This window comes from Dasypus novemcinctus, chromosome 12, assembly GCF_030445035.2.
Source record: "Dasypus novemcinctus isolate mDasNov1 chromosome 12, mDasNov1.1.hap2, whole genome shotgun sequence".
In the NCBI taxonomy this organism is placed as follows: Eukaryota; Metazoa; Chordata; class Mammalia; order Cingulata; family Dasypodidae; genus Dasypus; species Dasypus novemcinctus.
Genome location: NC_080684.1, coordinates 104,749,907 through 104,774,181, shown reverse-complemented (window position 1 = coordinate 104,774,181; position 24,275 = coordinate 104,749,907). Strand labels below are relative to the sequence as shown.

General features: G+C 51.8%; 1 protein-coding gene across 1 annotated transcript in view; it reads right to left on the bottom strand.

Moving 5' to 3' along the window:
• Window positions 1–7,187: 7,187 nt before the first annotated feature.
• The window catches only part of LOC101427837 (1-acylglycerol-3-phosphate O-acyltransferase PNPLA3-like), a 32,021-nt gene continuing 14,933 nt past the window's right edge, over window positions 7,188–24,275 (bottom strand). Inside the window, exons 4-8 of the mRNA XM_058309142.1 lie at window positions 18,450–18,659; window positions 17,432–17,492; window positions 14,119–14,319; window positions 11,345–11,465; window positions 7,188–7,353 (exon numbers count right to left, since the gene is read on the bottom strand). Of these exons, the coding sequence (XP_058165125.1) occupies window positions 7,188–7,353; window positions 11,345–11,465; window positions 14,119–14,319; window positions 17,432–17,492; window positions 18,450–18,659 (759 nt within the window). The remainder of the gene's footprint in view (window positions 7,354–11,344; window positions 11,466–14,118; window positions 14,320–17,431; window positions 17,493–18,449; window positions 18,660–24,275) is intronic.

Below are 24,275 nucleotides of genomic sequence, written 5' to 3'. Positions count from 1 at the left end.
TTTCTTGGGAAAGTTGATCCAGACAGGCTGTGGATTTGGGGATCTGAACACAGGTACAGGCTGGGATCAAGTGCCCTACTAAAAGGGAGTTCTGTGAAAGCAGCACGTTGAAAGGTGAGATTCCCATCCTTTTTCCTTCTTGTTCAGAGCCAGCCCATGTTATGGCCCCCAGGCAGGAGGCTGGAGGCATCCTCTCTGGAGAAGGTGGCCCAAAGAAAAGATCTCCATATACTTGCATTTGGGAGTCTCCCATGGAAATGCCTGGAGGGTCCCTGACAAGGCATCTAGGCTGGGTGCTTCCCACTGAAGTGCAAGGCCCACCCACCAAACGGAGGCTGCTGCTGCTGCCTGTTCTTACCTGTGCATAGACATTCAAGGACCACCAGGTACTGAAGCCTCCAAAGTGAAGGAGAGAGACCCACCAAAGCAAAACAAAACAGTTAAGGAGCTTGTGAATCCAAGACGGTGTCAGGAGCTGCAGACCTACGAGACCAGAATGATGCCAACCAGAAAGCCTCATCCTCTCGTAACACTCCTAAAATGCTCAGGGAGTTGAGACTGATGCTGCTTTCACTAAAGAGAGGAACAATAAAAGATTAGGATTTGAACTTTTGAGGAATTAAAAATATAGTTGAAATTTTAGAAAACTCAGTTGTAAGGTTTGTATGATTAAGCCGTAGAAATATCTTAGGAGACGGAACAAAAAAGATAACATGATGGAAATTTGGAGCAAAGAGATAAGAAAAGTAGATTGACCAGGGACTTCCAGAAAACAGTACAGAGGGCAGAAGAGCGAAGGTTTTGAAACCAGAATTCCCAGAACTAAAAGCACGAGTTAAAAGGCATTGCCACAGTGAATAAGTAAAAGACCACATTAAATGAAGGATGATCACACACTTTCAGAGACATGAAAATGGGCCACATTCAAAGGGGTGACACCAGGACCCAAGAATTCCCCATAGCAAAATGGGCAGCTGGAAGACAGGAGCGGGGACTTCACAGTTCTGAGGGGACAGGATTTCCAGCCTGGAATTTTATACCAGGATGTGACTGGTCAGGTTGTGGGAGAAGTAGGCAGTTGGAGTCAAGTAAAGTCTCCAAATGGTAAGTTGTCACATTCTCCTCCTCAAAGCAGGTCAGGGTGCCAGCAACTAGGAGGCCACGGAGGGAGCAGAAGGGAGTCTGGAAGTGGAAGCTGTGCAGCACCCTCAGGCAGGGGCAGCCCTGCCAGGCAGGAGTGTGGGAGCAGGAGTGCAGTGGGCCGTATCCCCAAGAAATCACTGGAATTGAGAGGTGGCCCCATGTATCTGGCTACCGAGAGGATGTTTTACAGAGTTGGGGAACGAATTGTTCATAGCCACCTAGAAAACGAAGCTCGCAACCCAGGTATTTATTCACTCCAGGAAAAAATGAAATGCTGTGCAAGAAAGGAAGTGTAACCACCGTATGGTGTGCCTTACACAGAACACTGTATGTACCCTCCACATTTGGCCACAGTGGGACGGCAGGGAGAGAAGGAACCAGCCGGTCAGGAGAAAGAGGATGGCTACGGCTGTTGAGCTCCTCCCCCCTGCCGGGGTCTGTGGCGGACACTTCCCATGCGTACACTTACTTCATCCTGTTGGCTTCACTCCCCAGGATGTGAGTCTCCTGACCCCGGCCACCACACCCCTCCACTCCTCTGCACGCCCACCCCAGCTCCAAGGCCCCACACCCCCACCTGAGGGCTGCAGCAGCCCGAGGATGCCTGGCGTGGGCCCTGGAGCCAGGCTGCTGACCTGCTGTCCGGCCCCAGAGTCTACGCTGTGGTCTGTGGCTGGCCAGTCCTGAGGGGTGGCCCTGGCACTGCCCTGTGGCGATACTTCCCCCAGCCCCATTCCCAACCCAGCCAGGGCCCCTCATGCCGCCTTCCTCTGCTGCACTGAACATGGCACTTCCCGTGCCACAGGGGCTGGCCCTTCATGTACCGGGCCCTGAGGCAGCCTAGTGGTACCCAGAATTCATGCATTGGTTCATATCTCTGCATCTAACACATATTTACTGGGCACCTACTGTATGTCAGTGTTTCAGCTGCGTAAAATATATATATTTTAACTTAATAGATCACACAAAGCATTACATTAAAAAACATAAGAGGTTCCCATATACCCCACTCCCCCACCCCCATCATTGTTATTGTACTTTTTTGAAGATACATAGATCATAAAAAATGTTACATTAAAAAACATGAGAGATTCCCATATAACCCATACCCCCATCCCCACACCACTCCTCCCATATCAACAACCTCTTCCATCATCGTGGCACATTCACTGCATTTGGTGAATACATTTTGGAGCACTGCTGCACCACATGGATAATAGTTTACATTGTAGTTTACACTCTCCTCCAGGACATTCAGTGGGTTATGACAGGATACTGTAGTCTATAAATTATCTTAGTTATATTTTCTTATGTATCAGCACATTCTTAATACCTTGTAGTAGAACATTCTTGTTATTTGTATAATTAAACAGTCCTCATCTACTGTCAAAATCATTGTCATGCCTTCTCTATTCTGTCCTCCAGCTCTTGTCCAACTAACATAAATCTCCTTAGATGACTCGTTTCAACTATAGTCACATCCATAAATCAACAGTGTTTGTTACACTCCTTATAAAGTGTTGCCATTAAGTCCATCCATTATGACATATCCACAATTGACTAAACATTCTACATATATCCAACATCTTCTCCCCCTTCTCAACCCACAGTCCCTTTCTCACCAGCCTATACTTCCTAGTCCAACTCCATAAGTCTACTCAGTGTATTTAGTTCATATCAGGGAGAATGTACAGCATTCATCCTTTTGTATCTGGCTTATTTCACTCAGTATCCTCAACATAAAGTCATGTGCTTCCCCAGTTGATTTCTTCCCATAGCAGAATAGTATTCTATCATGTGAATATACTACAAGTTGTTTATCCATCCATCAGTTGACAGACATTTAGGTTGTTTCCATCCTTTAGCAATTGTGAAAAAACCAACAAACATGTTCTTAAGCATAATCTGTGCCCCTGTGCGGGTGAACCCAGTGTAAATAGGAACTTCTGAAGGTATTTTTAGTCCAGGTGTGACCAGCCGAAGCAGGTGGGCCTGACTCTGGATTCCTGGAGGTCTGTATAAGCAGAAGAAATGTGGGGGCAGTTAGAGAAGACCATGCAGGAAGAAGCCGGAAGTCAGTGTACACTGGAAGAGCAGACAAGGGAGAGGGGGAGAGAGAGCAAGAAAGAGCATGATAGCCTTGTGATAGGGGGCAGAGCTGCCAGCCCAGGAACCGCAAGGACTGTGGCAGGCCAGCCCCAGAATGCTGCACTCTGGGAGGAAGCATGGCCTGCTAACGCCTTGATTTTGGACCTGTAGTCTCTGAAACTGAGAACCCATAAGTGCTTGTTGTTGAAGCCAGCCCATGTGTGGTGCATGTTCTAGCAGCTGGGGAACCACTGCAGCCCAGCTTCCCGTGGAGACCAGCCATGTGTGGTGCATGTTCTAGCAGCTGGGGAACCACTGCAGCCCAGCTTCCCGTGGAGACCAGTCATGTGTGGTGCATGTTCTAGCAGCTGGGGAACCACTGCAGCCCAGCTTCCCGTGGAGACCAGTCAGCTCATCTGGCTGGGAAAGGAGACTGACCCTCTGCCCTGGTGCCCCCACCAGGCATGTCCCTTCCCTCCCCTCCCCTGCCCTGCCCTCAAGTGGACTCTCTCCAGGTGACCAAATGGCATCAAAATCCAAACTCCTCCCTGTAGTGCCCACCAGGGTCACCGGCCCAGCAGTTCTGAAGCATCCCAGACCATGGGCTCCCCCGGGTCCTCTGCTCGTGGTTCCTTGTCCCTTTCCAGAGGGTGAGCATCCTGGCTGCCGCTGCCCACCTCCCCAACTCCTGAGAACTGAGGAGCCTCTGATGCCATCCCACAGGCCCAGGGGACTGTGGGGGGAGGCCCTGAAGCACAGGTGGGATTGGCAGGGAGCATGCGGTGAGGACGCTGCTGGGTGGCAGGAGGGAGGCTGCAGCTGCCGCGGGGAGGCAGGCTCGGGGTGCTGGGAGTGTGGGAGTGAGTGGCTGGGCCAGGCTTTAGGAGGCCCCTGCAGCAAGGAAGCTGGTGGGAACCTCTAGCAGCAACCCAGGTAGTGAGAGCAGGGTCTGGACCTCGGCAAGGGCTCTAGCAAGAGGCCGATTCCAGTTAAGTGGATGTGGACCTGGCAGGACTTGGGGCTACCTGGAAGTGGGGTATAGGGAAGACTCGGGGAGTCCCTGTTCTTGGCTTGGCGGCTCGGCAGTTGACAGAGGGCCCAGAAGAGGATTGCAGAGCTGAAGAGCTCTGCCCTGGAGGGGTCCACTTTGAGGTGCAGCTGAGGGACATCCTGGATGTGAGGGCAACCCCTCCAGGAGTGCTGGCTGCAGCCCTGGTTGGGAGCAAGGTGACCCGATGACTGGTGACTGCTGTCAGCAGATCCTTGGGGAGCAGGCTCGGTGCCAGAGCAGTGTGAGAATCAGAGTCTTAAAGGGAGGAGAGGGATTCTAGAAAGGGCTGGTCAAGTGTCCAGCCCAGGCCACCGCATGTGGCAAGAGGACCCTGGCCTTGCCCCACAGAGTCCGAGGTTGACCATGGGGCTGCCATGGGGAGAGCAGACAGCGGGAGTGAGTCGTGAACCCAACAAGGGAAAGGCCGTTGAAGGAGCTGGGCTGTGACGAAGGAAAGCAGCACGGGGTGCCTTCGTGGGAAGGTTTTAGGTGTCAGCTGGGCTGTCCCCTGTGTCCACTTTCTGGAGGTGGATTAGCCTCTACAATGGGTCGACTTTCAGTAAAGTGGGTGGGCCTCAGCCAAGCAGGTGAAGGCTTCAAGAGCAGAGAACTGAGGTTTCCCAGTGGAGAAGAAATCCTGCTTCAACTCTTCAGGACCAAGGCCTGCCTGCCCTGCAGCCTGCTGGTGGCCTACAACTTCACCATCGCGTAAGTCAATTTCCTAAAATAATCCCCAAAATAAACACAAACTTCTTTGTGATCTATTAACTTTAATTAAAAAAATAGAAATACATATACAAAATAAAAAAATAAAATGAAATCAAACACCAAAAAATAAAATAAAATAAACACATAGATCCTATTGGTTCTGTTTCCCTCCGGAACCCTGCCTGACATGTGGAAAGGCTATAGGGACAAGGAAAAGCTTTTTAGAAATAATACTTATTATGAGTATAGTCTTTATTTTTAAAAGAGCTTTAGATTTCATAAAGGTAACATTGAAAATATAGGGGATTCCCATATACCCTGGCCCTCCCTCTCTCACAGTTTTCCTTATTAATAATATCTTACCTGAATGTGGTACATTTGTTAGGTTATTTGAGCAAATATTGAATCATTGCTATTAACTATGGGCAATGGTGTTTACATTAGAGTTTACATTTTACACCAAACACTTTTATGTTTTGACAAAATCAGTTACATTCTGATTGTAAAAGTAATACAAGTTCATCATAGAAATCTAGAAAACTATTTGTTCTGCATGGGAAGAAATCCAAGATATATTTAGAGTAGGAAAAGGGAACTGAAGAATTGTACCTGACATATAATAATATCTATGTTAAAAAAAAAAGTACACAACTTTACTTTTGTGTTTTCTCTCTGGATACTTTTAAGATCTTCTTGTTCTAGGAGTTTTAACTATGAAATATTCGGGAGTGAGTTTTTTATTTGTTTAACTTGGTTAGAACTCAGTAGGATTCCTATATTTGAGAATTCTTCAATTTAGGACAGCTATTAGTTGTTAAAATACTGCTTCTCACCCATTCTCTTCTTCTTGAACTTCTATTAGCTCTACAGGAGGCCTATTCATTCTCTTTTTCATGTTTGTTAACCTCTTTTATACTCTCTATTATCTTTATCTTTCTATGGTGCAGAGGTAGATAAAATACCGTTTATCTGTCTTCCAGGTCACTAGTTTTCTCTTTAGCTATCTAATTTGCTATTGAATTTATCCATTGAGGTTTTTTAAAAAAATATAATAAGCTTTATTTTTAAAGAGGTTTTAGGTTACAGAAAAGTTATACTGAAAGTGTAAGGGATTCCCATATACCGTCCCCCTCCCCCTCCTAATCTTCCCCTATTAATAACATCTTACAATATTGTATACATTTGTTGCAAATAATGAATAAATATTGGAGCTTTGCTATTAAAAAAAAAAAAGAAATCTAGAAAACACATATAAGCCCTATGAGTAAAATGTAGTGATGAATAATGGTAAAATGAAAACCACCGTAAATATTCTGGAATATGTCCTTTCAGTATTGTTTTCATTATATACAGCCATGCACATAGAGACACTCACATCCGTTTTATTATTTTTTTTTAACTGAGCCCATGCTTTACTTCAAGTTTCACAGTCAGTTTGTTTACCACAGACTGTTGATCCCTGCCATCAAATATGCTACACATGATTATTCTTGATGGAGGAAGATCCCAAAGCACCCTCATTGCATACACTAGAAGGAGGGATATACCTGGAGGTGGAGAAGCATAAGGATGTTGGCGTCTGCTGCTGGGAGACACCCTCAGTCCAGGAGAGGGGGAGGTGGCAGGGGGGAGAACCTTGTGGATGCGGCCAGACAAGGTGGGTGAGGTAGCATCTAAGATGCAGGTGGAGGGGGAGCACTTGGCCTTTTCTAAGAGTAAGCACTTCATTTCTTAGTACACATTTTATAAAAATCATAAATCATATGCTCACTATAAGAATATCTTTAAAAGTAGACAGAAAATGAGTTCCATGCAGTCCTATCGGTCATTTAATTTATTTCTTTCCTGTTAACCCCACAAAGCCAGAGCCTTAGGATGGCTGAGCACCCGAGCCAACTGGCCAGACACTTAGGTACTCGGTTTCCTGAGGAGTCGGACTTCCACTTAAGACTGAAGTATCTTCCTATCCTTTCCTAAAAACAACTCCATGTGTCTCCAATAAACTGTCAGTTGAGTGCAGAGGCCACAGTTGGGTACGTCTGAAGTGTAAGGACTTTGGAAGGCAGAGGAGAGGGGACCCCACAATGGTTGATAAGGCTTAGCAGCCTTGAAGGCATGTCCTCAGTGTATCTCCCGAAATGACTCAGAAACCCTTGTCCCTGCTCCTTCCCTGCAGCCTCTTTGCTGTCTAAGAAGGTCAGGCCAGATTGAGGAAGGATCTCTGGGCTGCCTCAGCTTCGGGCCCTTCTGGCCTGTGCCCAGAGCAGGCATCCAGGCGGCGTGGGGCGTGGGGCAGCTGGCAGCCTCGCTCATGTTCTGGGCCATGCGGGATGGCCTGGTGGCCGGGCGCTGGAGCTGGGGACCTGGAGCACAGGGAGAACATCGGCTTAGCTGCTGTTCCTGCAGCACGGACCTCCTTGGCTCAGAGTGGCCGCCACGCTGGGCACCGAGAGCCCTGCTGTGCACACTCCAGGCCCTGCAGGGGGGCCCAGCCCCTGCACTGAAGGCGTTCAGAGCTGCTTCCTGCAGGCTAAGCACAGGCTGCATGATCCTCCCCAACGTCCTCCTGCTCCCGTGGCCTGAGATCCCCTTCTCTGCTTTGTCATCCAGCTCTGCCCTGTCTGCCTTCAGGCTGGGCTCAAAGGGACTCCTCCTACAGGAAGGCTTCCCACTCTTCTCTGCAGGGCTCCTGGGCACCCTGTGCCACCCTGATGACCATTTTTAGCACCAAGAGCTCTGACTTCCTCAGCTGCCAGCCCAGACAGAGGCTCCTTCCACTAGAGGATAAGCTCCTCGCTGCCAGTCAGGTGCAAAAGGCTCTGGAGGGGCACAGGTGTAGCTCAATGGTTTAGCACCTGCTTGCCATGTACAAGGTACCAGGCTCAAACTCCAGTACCTTCTAAAAAAAAGCAAGGTTCTGGAATGTCCTGGTGATCTGATCAGAAGAACGGCCTGTCTGTGTGGTCCCCACACTCACACGCAGGTGATTTACCTGGACGTAGTGAGCAGAGATGCCATCAGTTGAGAATAAATCTTGGACATTGCCCACCACAGCCACTGGATGGCATTGGGAATATACAGGAAACACATCACCAGCCTATGGGAATAAAACCCAAAGCATCACAAGTACACTTGTGTGCTAATGAGCACATGCACATATGAACAAAGAACCACATCACAAGCCAGTGGGAATAAAACCAGAACCAGCAGAGTGCTCACATATGCACACACATACTCACACTCATGCATGAGCATTCACCATATGGGCATGAGGACAAGCGAGTAAACAAAAGGAACAAAGCAACAACCCAAATCAAATGCAGGCATCTTAACAGTATCTTCCCCAGGTCAGTTTCTAGATTCACCTCCAACCCCATCTGAGGAGTGCCCAGAAGGTGAATGTCCAATTTCATGCCAAAGATAAACTCATCAATTTACTAAGCAAAGTTAAGTCCTTTGGTACAGAGAAGCTCAAGACTTTTACATGGAAATGAAAAGGCCTGGGCTTCCCCGGGTTCTTCCCGTCTGGAAGAGAAGTGTGGCAAGAGGGCAGCTGATGGAGAGAATCTTGGGGTCAAGACACCACCACCTTCTTCAGATCCTGGTGGGTCATAAGTGAGCCCAGGAAGACCTGAGCCCCCCTCCAGAGACTTCCACCCTCCAGACACAAGAAGGCACCATATGGCAGAGCCAATAAATGCCGGACTTCCCCACCACACACCCCCACCCACTGGGAGATATTGGGGCAGAGGCAGCTGACTGTGGGGGAGGGGAAGGATTGGGAGGTTCCCCAAGGGGAGGAAAACTGAGTAGGATATTGAGGGGTGGATTGGACTCCTTAAAAAATGGACTGAAGGACAGGCCAGGGTAAGTGGCTTTTTATGAAGAAACACAATGTAAAATCTGAAGAAAGCTCAAGCAAAACAAATGCCAGGGATTCCAAAGTGCACACATGTGCTTGCCTTCTATCCGCACCACCCACCAGCATATCATGAATTAAATCATGAAAGAAAAATGCAGACCCAAAGGAATGGATAAATCTGTCACAGCAACAAGGAAAGAGGTACATTGGATGGGGGCTCACCAACAAGCAATAAAACCCACTAGCTTCCTGGAACTCTGCCAGGTGACACACCAGTGCTGCTCACACCAAGCTCCCTGGCTGGGAAGATACCCGCCTGGAAAACGGGCTGACACTCATCACAGCACAGGAAGTCCAGCCCCACAGTCCTCGTGTCTGTGTGTGAGCTGTGTGAACCAAGGATCACCAAGCACACGTGGACAACAGGAAGCGTGAAAGAGAAGGATGGAGAGAAACAAAACAGTGACTCCAAGAAGAAAAAGATAAGGGATATCAGAGAACAGTAGAGGGGCTGCAGGAGAAGGTTATATCCATAAAAGAAGAACAGAATGCTAAGAAAAAAGAACAAGCAGGGCCCAAGAGAAGGGGCTCTTAGAAACTAAATTATGTTTGCTGAAACTAAGAATTATTTCAAAGATGAAATTTCAGAAAATCTCCCAGAACAAAGAGAAGTAGATAAAAGAAGTGAAAAGTATAGAAAACAGAGAGATGGGTATCGAGGAGAGGAAGTCAAACATCTCAGTCAGAAGAGCCCCAAAAAGTGAAAAGAAAGACAATGAAGAGAGGGCATTACAGAACAACAGAAGGTAATTTACCAACGTCTAAGGAAAGGTAGAAAGCTTTAGATTGAGTCTCCAGTGATTCCACAGCTGAATGTTGGGGAAAGAAGACCCACACAAAATTCTGCCTCATGAAATTTCATATTGTAAAGGATGAAAATTACTAAAATCAGACTCCACATTCACAATTCTGGGAGGACCAATGTCTCAATATTTTCAAGGGGTTTACTTATCAGCCTAAAATTTGGTGCCCAGGCAGATTCTCACCCAAATGTGGTGACAAATAAATGCATTTCCCGCCAAACACAGTATCAAAATGCTTATTACTTGCTTGTAAATGTACCCCTGAAGAGGAACGGGCTAATCCAAGGACAAGGAACTGGCAGGTCCAACCCAGGAAAGGGCAGGAGGGGCTGTGCTGGCCAAGGGCTCCCCACCCAGATGGGACCCAGGGGTCGAGGGGGCTGCGGGTGAGGGCCAGGACAATGGGAGGGGGAGGTGTAGACCTTCCGGTGGTCCTCACATCCTGCTCTGGGCCGGCTCCCCCCTCAGGAGCATTACCCGGAGCTGAGCCCCGCTCCTGAGGAGCACTGAGCCTGGGGATGGAGCTGTCGCCATAGTTGCCTCCAGGGCAGGGCCACGCGTGGCACGAAGGTCCAGCGGGCTCTGCCAGCAGCAGGTCAGCACCGGCCCCGCCTCAAACCTTTAGGTTCTTTGGCTCCTCCTTTCCTGGACCCTCACAGGGTCTTGCCACCTCCCCCCAATTCCTGCTCTTTCCAAGCTCAGTTTGTGTTTCATCAGTCAGGACAAATTTTTAAAATCTAGTTATAAGCAACCCATGTAGGGTTCCTTATGCTGGCACAGGTGAGACCTGCCGCTTCAGAGGTAGATGGACGTGCTGAGGTCACACCGCCTGGACCAAGCACCCTGGTCGCCTGTTTTGAAGCCCACGCTCTTCTGTCTCTTGCCTACTTCCTGCTGTCATGACTGTTACCTGAAAGTCAAAATCAGCGGCACCAGCAGGGACGTCACACCTCCAGCCCTGTTGATTTTCCTGACCGCCCGTGGTCTGGGGGTTCCCTTATCACCCCTGTTTTCTAGAGAAAGAAACTGCAGCACAGCGAGGTACATTCAGCTCTCCCGGATCACACAGCACTGGCCACTGGAGGAGCCAGGTTCTGAGCCTGGGCAGTTTGACCCCTGAGCACCCTGCCCCCTCTTCCTGAGGGAGCCCAATCATGGAGTTCTGGGAACATCCCACTTCACTCGCCGTGTCTTCCTTACTGACTGTGAACCACATAAACAGTGCATGGGGAGAACGGAAGAACTAATTAGGTACATTCTCCTCCATTAATGTGTTCAATATTCTGGTCAGCTCTGTGACCCCGAGCTGTGACTGCCCCCTCTCTGGACCTCGGTTTCCCCAGGGGACAATGAGGGCTGGAGCAGATGCTGCATGCGGCCACGTCCGGCTCCGGGAGGCGGCAGGTGTGGTTCTGAGGACACTGTTGCTGGGTTACAGGGTGCGCGTGGCTGCCAGGAGGACAGGTGGGCCTCCTTCTGGGGCCTTCCATGGAGGCTGCGTGCTCCCGTCTGCAGGGACTCTGTCTGTCCTGCTGTACCAGGAGCCAGGCCTGGGCTCAGGGCCTTCCTGTGTTTTCCCACTTGACCTGCGTCCACCCTGAGGAAGACACAGACTCCTGCGCTGCTCACCTGTGGACAAGAGCCACCACACACTCCAAGGGGAGCAGCACGAGGGACAGGACTCTCAGCGGGAAGAGGCTGCGCAGCTCGCTCCTGAAGGCACCCCCGTCTCTCAGTGCTTCTCTCAGCGCTACAACAGAAAATGGGGGCACTGCCCATCAGGGGTGCGTCCCTCCATGTGAAAGCAAACCCCTCTACCTGTTGCTGCTTGAACTTGCTGTGAATAGTCCCGCAGCTGCGGGGAGTGAGTCGTGTCCCCCAGAGACGCCACGTTCAAGTCCTGCCCTGGGGCTGTGGGCATGAGGAAGCCATACCAGCCACGGTGGCCCACGGTGGACGAGGGTGGACAGTGCCCAGTAGGGCCAAGTCCTCATGAGCAGGGATTTGGACACAGAAGAAGCCAGAAGGCAGCGGGAGCAAGGAGGAGACGCAGGGGCGGAGAGTCCCAGAGCCAGAGGCTGTGCAGGCTGCAGGGAGAAAGCCAGCTCTGTCAGCACCCGGGGGTGGACTTCTAGGCTCCCCACCTTGGGGTGCTGAAGTCCTGTCGATGAGGCCACCGGTCTGCGGTGTCTGTCACGGCAGCCCTGGTAAGCTACGTCAGAGCCAGCGTGTGAGAGGCTCTCCCCAGGGAGAAACGGGCTGGGGTTCTCACAGCTGGGGCTTGATACGATCAGACAGGGACGGAGCCCACAGCAGCCCCGGCATGGGCTGCAGGTTCCAGTGGACCTCTTTGCCACTCCAGGTATCAGGGCAGGAGTGCGGGAGTGTCCCCCTCAGATACCACCTGCTTTAAGAGCTGCTGCTCGCTCCTCTCTCCTGGATGGGTCTCCTTCCCAGGGCCCCAGCCGTTTCTTTCTAAGGATCACCTCCTGAAGCCTCACATCACGTCCCCTGGGCAGATGCTGCCTCTCACCTGTTAAGGCGTTAGTGCCCCCGGGCAGGGGTTGTGCCTGATGCTTCCCTTTCTCCAGCTGCCTGACATGGAAGCTGCTTTGTACATTTGTATTAGTCAGCCAAAGGGGTGCTGATGCAAATACCAGAAATCTGTTGGCTTTTGTAAAGGGTATTTATTTGGGGTAGAAGCTTACAGATACCTGGCCATAAGAGTAAGTTACCTCCCTCACCAGAATCTGTTGCCAGGTGTTGGAGCAGGATGGCTGTGGATGACGCCTGCCAGGGCTCAGCCTCTCTCTTCCTTTTAAGGCTTTGTGGTCCCAGCTGCTTCCAATACCAGCTGTAGGTTGGGCTAAGTCTCGTCCTTCCCGGGGCTTGTTCCTCTACGGGCTCAACTGCTCTGCCCTCTCCACGAGGCCAACTGTAGACTGTCAGGCTCGCTGGCTCTCGGGGCCCCCACCGTGGCTATAGAGCCGTCTCTAGTCCCGTGTTCCTCTCCTGTGCATGTAATTCCTTGGGCCCAGCATCAAACTCCAAAATCCTCTGCCATGTAGTTTTCTCTGTGACGTGGCCCAAGGAGCACATCCAGTAGAGCAAACCTCTTTACAAACATAATCCAGTATCTACTTTTGGAATTCATAAACAATGCCAAACTGCTACACTATCCATCTACCTGTCCATCAATATTTGGTGGCATAAAATGTACCACCTTTCCACGGAGGTTCAGAATTGTGGATCTGGGGGAAACGGAGATTAGGAGAGGCATCTCGAAGAAGGTGGCTTTGGGATGGATTAGTGGGCAGAGTGCGGTGACTGCGATGGCCCTCTGAAAGGACAAGGCAGGTCTCCTGAGAAGGCCCCTGGGTGCAGAGCAGAGAGAGCACAGGAGCCGTCGGGAGGGGCAGTCAGGAAGGTGGGCAAAGGGCCTGAGGAGTGAGGGCTTATGGGGAGACGTGATGGTGGGCTCAGTCGGAGGCTGTTTCCCTTCCAGTGACCGTGGGAAGGGCGACTCAGCCAGGCTCCTGGTCAGGTGGGAGCCTGTACCTGTGGGAGTTGGTGGTGGCCTCAGACTCGGCCTATGTCAGGTGTGCCATGGTGGCTCCAATCCTGACCTGTTACAGAGGGAGATGGCGCCCTGAGCTTGGCCTGTGCCTGGTGGGAAGTGGCTCCCTCAGCGTGGTCTGTGCCAGGGGGAGGTTGGCGCCACAAGCCAGCCTGTGGTAGGTGAGATTTGGCACCCCACACTCGGGCTGTGCCAGGTGTGAAGTGGCGCCTCCAGCGGAGCCTGTTTCTGTGGAGGCGGGGCCTGGAGCTTCGCCTGTGCCAGGGAGGAGGGGCTGTCCTGGGCCTAGCCTGGTGCTCTGCCCCATCTTCTCAACTCGACAACGTCACTTCCTCAGACCACGCAGGAAAGAAACCCTTTTCTCCTTCAAACGTCTACTGAAACCTCCATCCTTTTCCCGTCCCCAGCCCTGAACAGTTGGCATCTAGCAGGTGCAAGCTGTGTACACGCCACAAAAATGTGTTCGTGAATTCCATCCCTCCTCTGGGTGTGAGCCTGGTCATGACACTACGTCAGTTAAGCTTTGGTCCTCCTCGGTCAGGACGGGTCCTACTCCTCTTCCTCTACGTGGAATGAAACACGAGAGAGAGAAGGCCCCAGATGGAGCAGCTGGAGGCTGAACACCAGCTCAGCGCTGCCCTGGGCCTTGCCACGTAAGCATCTCAAGACCAGTGATCACCGGAGCCATCGCAGAAGCCACAGTCTTCAGAGATGAAGCACGCCTTGGTTTGCAGTTTTATCAGCCTCAAAACCAGAAACTCTTAGAGGCCCAAATTGAAGCCAAACCATTTCACTTCGACAGCAGCCTAGGAAACTAAAAGGGTACCTGTAGTGCGCTGGGGGGAGAGTCTCTCCCGCATGCTGAGGGGCAGGTGGTCCAGCAGCTCAGCCCCCTCGGGCCTCGTCTCCCCGGCAGCTCTCTCCCGGGGGGGCTCCAGGCCCCTGCTCTCCCAGCAGGGCGCCATGACCTCCGATGCGCTCTCTTCTGAGGATGAATTCAGGCTGGGCCCTGGCCTGGTACAGATGCCTGCGAAGGGCATGGGCAAGCTCCCATCAGGGCAATCTGGGAAACAGACTGTGACTTAGCACCCACCCGCCCACCCACACAACCAGAGGGGAGGCAGCAAACATGGTACACTGCAGGCCCATCATTAGCCGAAGTCCAGGGAGGGCAGGCTTTGGAATAGAGAAGGAAGTGTGGCCTTTGAAGCCGGAGAGAGGTGAGATAAGCTCCTGGCTCATTCACTCACCAGCTGTGTGGGCTCCCTGTCCACATCTGGGCTCATGCAGTTGAAAGATAAGGGTTGTCATTAGTTTCTAATAAATAGCCAAACTTAAGCTGTTCCAGGCCCTGGGCTAGGAACATCATAGTCAGGCCTGAAATGGCCATTCGACTCTATCCTTATCATCATCTCCATTTTTCAGCTGAGCAATCAGAAGCACAGAGAGGTTAAGGGACTTTTCCAAGCCACACAGCTAGGATGTGGCAGAGTCAGGAACTGAGCCCAGACCTAACGTCCAAGACAGCACACTTGCGTCTCCCCGCCTTGCCACTCAGAGTCCCTACTGGTGAAAGAAATGGAAGGAGCTCTTAGCTCAGGAGCATTGCACAGGCTGGGCACCCTCCTAGGTGCAGGCACCCTGTAAACACCACCAGGCAGGGCCCCGACAGGTAGTCCCAGGTGTGCGGGGCTCCTCCTGAGAGCCCCACCTTGCTCCCCAAGCACACCTCATGCTCTAGAAGGTCCCAGGCCTCTGAGGCTTCTCTTTCCCCAGTTTCAGGGATGCCAATCCTGTGGCACAGCACATGGACACGGCACCCCTCTTCTCGCAGAGGCCCGGGAGGACGAGCCTGCTCAGGGGTCCTGCGTCCATCGTTAGACCCAGCCGCCACTCCTATGCTGTGTGGGCTCAGTCCTGCCTCAGTGTCTGCAGTTCCTGGGATCTACCTAGGTAGCATTTCATCCACTCTCCCCTGCCGTGGGGTGGACACCCAGGCCAGGAATGGAACGCTTGGTCCTGAGCCAGGAGATAGCAGAGCTGAGCCCAGAAATCCTGCCTCCTGAGTCCCCATCAGATGTCCTCCCCAGCCTGGGTGCCCTCCAGCACTGCAGACCCCGTGCAGCCACACAAGGGTGGCCCACATCAGCTCGACAGCGTTCCTGCCAGCCTGTTCCCTCCTGAGCCCTATGGTGGCCCGAGCCAGAAACCAGGATGTCGCCCCTGAATCTCACCTTCCCCAGCCCCTAGCCGGCAACAAGGCCTGTTGCTTAACCCCTTTGCCCCTTTCTCCCTCACTGCACCTGCTGCTGACACGGTCCCAGCCTCCAGCCTCCCCTGCCCTCCTGGGTGCCCATCTTGTCCTCTCTGCGCTGCAGCCAGTGGGGCCTCCCAAGCTCTCATCTGTCCCTACTCCCTCCTGCTTCAGCCACCCTCAGTGGCTCCCCTTTGCTTTGGGAAGCCAAGCCCTCTCCATGCCCACAGTCCCTGGTCCCCTGTGTCCTCCTCCCTGCATGGCCCCGCCCCCCCACTGCACTCCCCAGCCACCTTCTGTACCCCCAACAGGCCACTCCCTGTTGCCTGCAGGCCTGACCTTTATGTCCCCTGTGCCTGGGATGCTCCTGTACACCTGCAGGTCTCAACTTGGCCTTCAATCCTCCCAGAAGCCTGAAGTCCCTGCTTTTGCGCTCCTTCCTGCATGAACCCAGGGTGTCTGGCTCTCCCTGCCAAGGTTCTTTCCATTGACTGATCTGCCTGTGCCTCCCCAAGACTCAAGCTCCACAGGGGCAGGGCACGGCAGCCAGCTCACGGTGGAGCCTGCCACGTAGCCTGTTGCCCGGCGTCCAGCAGGGACAGGATGAGTATTTTCTGAGTAGACAAATGCCTGTCAGTCGGTCCTCGTCCCTCACAGGAGTGAAGGTCTGTAAGTTCCGCCAAAGCCGAAGTAGCGACCCTGGGCGTTGCTCCTGGGGCAGAGCAGGCTCAGGTGCTGCAGCCTCTGCCACAACGTTCCCATCAACCCGCCATCCATGCCTCGTTTCACGTCGTTTCTGTTTACAGACACCACATTCAATAGACGCTCTGGATTTGCTAACGCTGCGCTCACAGCCAACAGCACCAGACCTCACGCCTGAACGAAGTATTTTCTTGTAAGACCCACGACAGCCTCCATGCTCAGCGCCCCAGACAGCACTTTGGCACTATCTTTGGGGGCCATTTTAAATTGTGAAATCTCCAAAATAAACACAAAAATGAGAAAGATCTGGCACTACATTGACTCTGAAAAGGACACTTGCTTTTAAAATGAGCTGCAGTGGGAAGGCCGAGCCCCACCTTGCGCGACCTCTACAGGAATGTGAGCATTTCCCACCTAAGTCCTTCACTTCTCTGGTGTGTCCGTGTGTGACAGCAGATGTACCACGAGTCCTGGTTTTGGAGTTACCAGCATGTTAGTGAGTAGGCGAATACGGACTCCATGAATGAGGACAGGCCCTCCATCCTCTGGTCACACTGTCTCGCTTGCTTTGACCAAAAACTAATCCAGAGGACCTGCCTCAACCTATAATCAGCCAACTTTTAGTGGTCAAGGGAAGGAGCTCATCTAATGTGTGCCTCTGCCGTGAGGCTTCTAGAGCCTGGAGGAGCTGGGATGACTCGTAGGTGCCTCCTGCCCAAGGGGGAGGACTAGTTTAGCAGGAGGGACCCACACCAGCCTGGAGGCAACTCTTCTGATTGCATAAATTGGGGTGACAGTCCAGGAACCCTGTGCAACTTCATCCCCTGCTAAAGGAAGTGAAGGTTCACTGTGGTTCAAGCCAGAGGAAAACCAGCCTAACTGCCTGCAGCGCAGGTGACCCTGTGAGAGGAGGAGGAGCCCTGGGGTCCTGAGTTCCTGGGGTCGAGTCCCAGCCCTGCCCCACAGGGCCACGTGGTCCTTGCTCACCTCTCCAGGCTTTCATTTCCTCATCTATAAGGTGGCACAAGGATTTCCTATCTCACATGAAAATGCTTGCATTGAGTAAAGTTGGCATGAAAGGCTGAGGCCTGAGTGATATACCTGAGGTTCAGTCTTGGTTGCTATAGACTCCCAAAAAGAAGCCTGCTTAAAGCACTCACCTCATCTCCCACCCCATACGTACCCTGCTCTTTCAAGAACCTGAGGGCGTCCAAATATCCTTGGAAGCACATCTCTCCAAGTACCTGGGAGCAAATCAAATAAGGTAACTGCAGAGAGGAAACCGTAAGTGCCATTTAGTTAACATCACCTGAGGACGGCAGAGATGCAGGGAAGGACCTTCAGGCCTGGAGCCCCTCCCTGTTCCCAGCAGGGCCACAGCCAAGCCCAACAAAGGGATTTGTGCCCCTGGCAGGCAGTGTACCCCCCATCTCAGGCTCAGGTGTCACCTTCAGCCTTTGGTGAAGCCCAGGCAGGACTTTCTTGGCTCCCTTTGAGTGAGGGCAGCGTGGGCAGCCTCCCACCTGACAGGTGTCAGAGCCTTTCCTAGTTCCCTCTGCTCCAAGAGGAGCTGCCTTTCTGCTCACCTGGCTGTGACCCTGTCCCCTACTGCCTGTGGGCAAGGACAGAAGCTGTGGGGTGGGGTCGCAGGAGTGAGTGATGTCTGTAACCTGCACATGAACCCCGTTCTGGGGAGGCTTTCCTCTACCCGGAGCTCAGCTGTGGCTGCACCTTGTACTGCTCAGCCCTCTTTCTCCCCGGGAGCACCCACTGTCCAGTATCAGGGAAAGCAGTTTACAGATTGTCCTACTGCATCTGGGTGGAAGCCACTCTAAAACAGAAATGATTAGATAGAAGGTTAAAGCACCACATGCTGTGGTTCTTGACCACAGCCACAAATAGTAATCCTGTGAGTAACTTTATAAAGATTCTAATGCCCATGGCCAATTACACCAGTCTCTAGGAGTGGGGTCTGAGCTTTAGGTAGTTAAAAATGTTCCCAGTGATTCCAATGGGCAGCAGCATTGAGAATCCATGAGCTTCTGGGACAGGCTTCTTTTCATTCACTCTGTATGTTCAATTACTCTTTCTGCTTATTGTATGTAGAACAAGTGGTATCTCCCTCCAAAGAGAGGGCAAAAAAATTGCATGTACACACACGCACACACATGCTTACACACATTCATACATGTGCTACTCACCTTGAGAAATGGGGGAAATACTGTTGCACTTAGAAGGTAGGCATTTTCAAAGCAGACATGCAGATTGAGTTTGCCAAGGGTGACATTAAAAGAATTTTTGGACTTGACCTTGGGGCAGATGTCAAACTCCCCATAGAATGGAGAAATGGTGATGGTTGTTTTGGCATCGATGAAGGGCACATCGTCAGTAAATCCTCCATCCACGTATCGCTTATAATGAAGGAAAGCAAGACACACATTGTCAGAAGCTCTGGGCCACTGTGTCATGGGCTTTTCAGGCTGGGTGGAGGCTTCTTGGGTGCAAGCTGATGTGTAGGGAGACCAGGGGCTTTGGCAGCACCTAGTCAATCTCCAGCAAATCCTCACTGAGCTCTCCTGTGCCAGGCACCCTAGGTGGGAGTGTGCTGGTGTGCAGTTTGTGCAGTGTACAGAGGTGCTTGGGCAAGACGTAGGTGGAGGCCCGAGGCCAGCCTGATCCACTGGCCAATCCTGTGCCCAGTGGGCATCCACTCGAGTGCCTTTTGTCTGTGCATCAAGGGAGCATGAAATGAGGGGCCCTGTGGGCACTGGGGAAACAGCAGATGGAGACCCAGCTGCTGCCCTAGAGGATGCAATTGTCCACAGGTTCAAATCCAAACCCCCCTGGTGCTGGGAAGTCTAGGACAAGATACTTAACCTCTGTGGTCTTCTCCCTTCACACCTTCAAAATGCAAACAGCCATCTCCTTGAGAGACTCAAATGAATTAGTGAATCTGGGGCCCAGATGACCCAAAAGATGTCCTCTTCTCCAAGTGGCCTTTGGAACAAATAATTCTGAGGATGAATTGTCCCTCATCTCTATCCTAAAACAATCTTATTGCACACTGCCAAGCTGGGACAGGCAGGTGTTGCTACACTTTGGACAGTTTCCAGCTGGGGACTTGGTGTCTGGAATGATTCCCAAACCACAACCATCCACCTGGTTATCAGGTGCCCTGTAGGAAGGCAGCAGCACCTCCCTGGCATGAAGGAACATGGACCCAGAGTCAGAAGTCTCTGGTTAAGCCTGAGGAGGAGGAAGCCACAAGGATGACTTTTCATATAAGGGATATTCCATATGATGCCATATAACATTTTTCCTTCAATTTTTGTTTCCTACAGCACTGTACGAGTTTGCTCAGTGGACCCTCAGGAGTGCCCTGCTGTTCTTTTCAGAGGGTGTATGGCGTGTAGGGCATGGGTGGTTGTGCTTTGGCCATAGCCAGAGGGGCCTGGCGGAGGGGGAGGAAACAGCATGACCTGCGTTACCAAATAGGCACCTGTGCCAGGCTGTGTGCTCAGCACTGTGCCTGCCTTCCCATGCTTCTTCCACCACAAGTGGTAGGAAATCATGCTGTAGTGAACACACATCTTTCAAGCCAACCTCAGAGAGGTGAAGACCCTTGTTCAAAGTGGCCCAGCTCTTGTGGGGAAGAGCAGGGATTGAATTCTAGGTTTGTGTGCCATGCCATGCCAAGGCAGAGAAGATTAGGGACAGCCACTTCCTCCTGCAGGACCTGGGGCTCCTGGCCTGTAAACAGGGATGACAGTGCGTGTGGGACCTGAGCGAAGCTCTGGCATGTCAGTAAAAGCCTCCATCTGCTCAGAGGCCTGCGCCTCTGCTCAAGTGTGTACCGAGGCCCCTGAAGTGCTCTCCCTCCCAGAACAGGGTCCACAGGCTGCTCCGCATCGGCACTGGCCATCTGGGTGGGCTATGTCTGCGGAGGGGGCTGTGCCATGCACTGTGGAGTGTCATGCCTCATCCGCGGCCTCTGCCCATAGAAGCTTGTTGCACTGCCCCTTGTGAAAACCGAGAGTGTCACCACCATGCCCAAGCAGTGGCGGTCATAGCCGGGCGTCCAGGATCATTTCCAGTTGTCAACTCTGCCTGAAGCACAGGCACAGTGCTGAGTCCACAGCCTGGACTCCTGCTCCCTCGCCCCCAGCAGGGCTCAGGAATTGGCCACTGCACCTCTTTGTTGAACAGAACCAAGTCCCAACACTGCCAGCAGCTTCTGATCAAATCCGTGGGATTAAAAGGACAGAGCCAGACCCCAAAGGGCTGCAACCCTGAACTGGGAGGCAGAGTCAGAACTGTGCCCTAGGGTGTCAGGGCATCAGCAGGGGTGCCGCATTCTGGGGGAGAAAAAACCATCCCTTTATAGCCCCTGGCAGGGCAAGGGGCTTCGCCTGGGTCAGGCCAAGTTGTGCCAAGAGCAGTGGCTGGATCAGGTGCCCTGTAGAGCACTCTGCAGGGCTGGCTTGGCAGAGGAGGGCATGAGTTTCCTTCCCGGTGGTGACTTAAGGCCTCATCCTGTGGGAGGAGGCACAGGGTCCAGCCTTGTTGACTGTGAGCCCTCAGGCCAGTCACTGCATGTCCCTGATTCTTGGTTCCCCAGCAGTCATGTTGGGTGACTAATCACATAGATTAGGGACCGAAGGAGGTGGGGCTGAAAACTCAATAAATTTTCACAAAAATATCCAAGAAAAAATACTAAAGCAACATTTTTCTGGACTCAGTGTAGATGTGTTATCAAGGAGGAAGCTTGTAGCATTCACCCATCAGCTGTGGAAGCAGCCCCAGCAACTTGTGCCCGCTGATGTACTCAAACAAGTTATGGGAACATAGTTTGCAGTACCCACCCTGCAGAAGGAAGGAGAAAAACAGGAAATTCTCACACTACCCACCTATTTTCACAAGCCCCTTGTGTGAAAACTGCAGCAGGGCTGAAGAGCAATGGCCGGAAGCCAATCACAACTGGACACCAAAGCCTAAAAATCAAACTACTCAATAAAGTTCCCCCACTTTGTCCTAAACACCCCATTCAGCATAAACCTAGCCCCTAATGATATCCAATAAAACCAGAAGCCACTAGAGAGGGCATGCTCCTCTCACCCTGTAGCATGCCTACTCTAATATCTTGGGTTGCATACTGTCTCTCTTCTAATTTCTTAATAAATTCCTTACTCCCTTGCCTACCCTATGGCATGTCCTCAAATTCCTTCATGTGACTACTTATGAATCTAGACACCGGCTCTGATGACATCTCATGGTAAGCCAAGCAGGAGAGTTAAAGACAGGGATCTCTCCTCCACACCCCACATGGACTGTTGAGTCTAAGGTTAATTATATCCTGTCTGTGCCCTCTATTGTTTTACCAGTGAGACTCTCACCCCGGGCCATGCCCAGAGGTTTGTTCCTTACTCAGACTTCAGGAGGCCCTAAGATTCCTCTTAATCCATTACCTCCGGGGCCCCCAAGGCTGTTTCCTGTACACCACAGAACAGCCAGACTCTGGCCTCTTAATATTCAATTTAAGTACAAAACGTATTCCCTGGCAGTGAGCATAAAATGAGCTCTCTCTCACAGCCGCTTCCTAAATCCTCGGCAAATGTAGACCGAAGGAAGGGTTTCGGGCCAGTGCCTTTGCTAGGAAAGTAGTTTGGCTTGGTAGCTTTGGTGTGGAACCCGGATGTGGACCAACCTCAGGGGCCATGGGTGTGCCCGGTGGCAGGGCCTCTGCCTTCTCAGGACACCGGGAATCAGAGCGGCAGCTCCAGATGTCTCCCAAGCAGCTTGGCCGCTTCAGTGTGGAAGGCACAGGTTTATTCAGGCTGAGTGTGTGATGCCAGATTGACTCAGAAACTCCTCCCCTTCCCCCTGGAACAATGGGCTCAGCCTCTAGCATTTCAGCAGACTCCCCTTTGGGGTGTCTTCTCAGGAATCTGGATTGACGATCTAAAAATAAGAAGGCTAATCTTTTCTTGCCACACCATGTGGCATCAGTGTGGCCAAAAGTGGTCTGTGTGGGACCCTGAATTTCAGTTAAACCTGTGTGAGAGGGTCAGAGGGAAGAGGCTGATCCGTGTGGTCGCAGGTCTCTCCAATGGGTGAGGAAGTGCACCCTGGTCAGTGATGATGAGTTCAGGGAACCTACTCAGAGGCTGAACCTAAAAACCCAGCCGTGTCTCAGGGCAAATGAATAAAGGCACTTAAAACCCTCTGAGGGATCCTGCCTCTGGAGAAGGACAGAGCCTCCTAGGAGCTCACTTTATCAGCCAGTCTGCCTCCACTATCTGCAGGAAGCTGCAAAACCTTTCCCTGGGCCACCAAACTTCCACTGACTCCCTTTGAACAGCCTTCCCAGGTTTCAACAATCAAGACCGAGCCTCTGAAGGGAAGCAGGGAAGGGGGGGCAGGCGTAGGGCCCAGAAACAGGCTCCCCTTTGAAGTGCCACCATGAAAGGCACCCCGACACCTCAGGGCGCCCCGGACTCAGGCTTCCTCACCAGCGGAAACCTGCTTCAAGTGCAGAGCGGCCGGCACTTGGCCCCAAGCTGCCTTGCTGTCAGGACCTGCCAGGATGGGCCCCAGGGGAGGACAGCAGGGGCGGGGGCCAGGTGGGGCCCCTGGACAGCACGCAAACCATCAGGCAAGAGCGTGAATTCCTTAGGGCACATGGGAGCCTCTTCCTTCGACCCTGCTCTACCTACTCTTCTCTGTCATGCCTACTAAGGGGAGTCAGGGGGGTGTGACAATCTAGACCATTTACTGAACCTCCCCCTGTAGAATAAGCAGCATCACCACGAGAAGGAAGCTGCTAAGGCCTCCGGCTGCGCTTGATTCTTCTAGCAGAAGAGCCCCACAGGACTGTACAGCTTGCGCAAAGTAGCTAGTGGGGACGCAGCCCCAATTCTTGTCTTGTTGGAGGCAGGGCTTCCCTGGTTCCCTCAGCTCCATGCATAGCCCAGGAATTTTCCTGAAGGAAGAAAGCTGGAGGATTACTCGGGGCTTCATGAAGGTGATTTTAAAGTTGGGCCTTTGCATATGCTACTTGGTGCGTAAAATTCTCTCTTCTGTGCTTACTTGAACTTTGTCAGTCTGCTCATGCCTAAAAACTCATAAGTCAAATTTGGAGCTCACCTGTTGCAAATTGGATAATGGTGAATGGTAACATAAAAATGAGTCTTTAGGGAGTAGGTATAGCTCAGTGGTATGTACCGGCTTCCTACATATGGGGTCCCAGGTTCAATCTCCAGCCCCCCAGTATGTAAAAAGAAAATGTCTTTAAATTTAGATACTATCTTACAATTAAATTTGGTGTATAAAATAAATCACACAATTTTGGAGGAGGATTGTGTGAAGATGGCATCGCATTCACAGGTAGAGTTCAAAGCTCTCAGAAACAATGGAGAAAGAACCAAAAGCTTTCTGAGGGAGGCACTTTAGGGGTCAAAAAACCAGGACAGTGCTACATACTCCAAGAAGGGTGAGGGACACAGAGTTGAAGAAGCTGAAACTACAAACTTGAGTTCCCATGCCCCCAAGGCAGCCGGGAAGGGCTCCTCCTCCTCCCCCAAGATGTCAAGCCAGAGTAAAACCCCTGGCTCACTACAGCTGATGGAGAGGGGAACAGACACCTTCCTCCCTGTCAGCTGTTTCAAGGGAAAAGGGAGGGGGATTCAGGGGGATTTCCTTAAGGGAATTCCACCAGAAGAGCCTGCTTTGAATCTCCACTCTGGAGATTCTGCACAAGAACACAGGAAAGCCCAGACTGAACCACCTCTGTGGAACGGTGCGCTGATAAACGCCGTCAGCTGGCTGGTCTGGAAATGGCATGGACAAAACTGTTCTCTGTTACATATGTATCCTAACCCCTGGGAGAAAATCTGAACCATGCAAATGAATCCCTGGCACAATTTTGATAACTTAAGCCAGGTAATTCTAAAGAGTTAGAATAAGTTCATCCAAGTATCAAAAAAGAGCTGTGAAAAAAAAAATAGGCAAGAAAGAGAAATAACTCATCA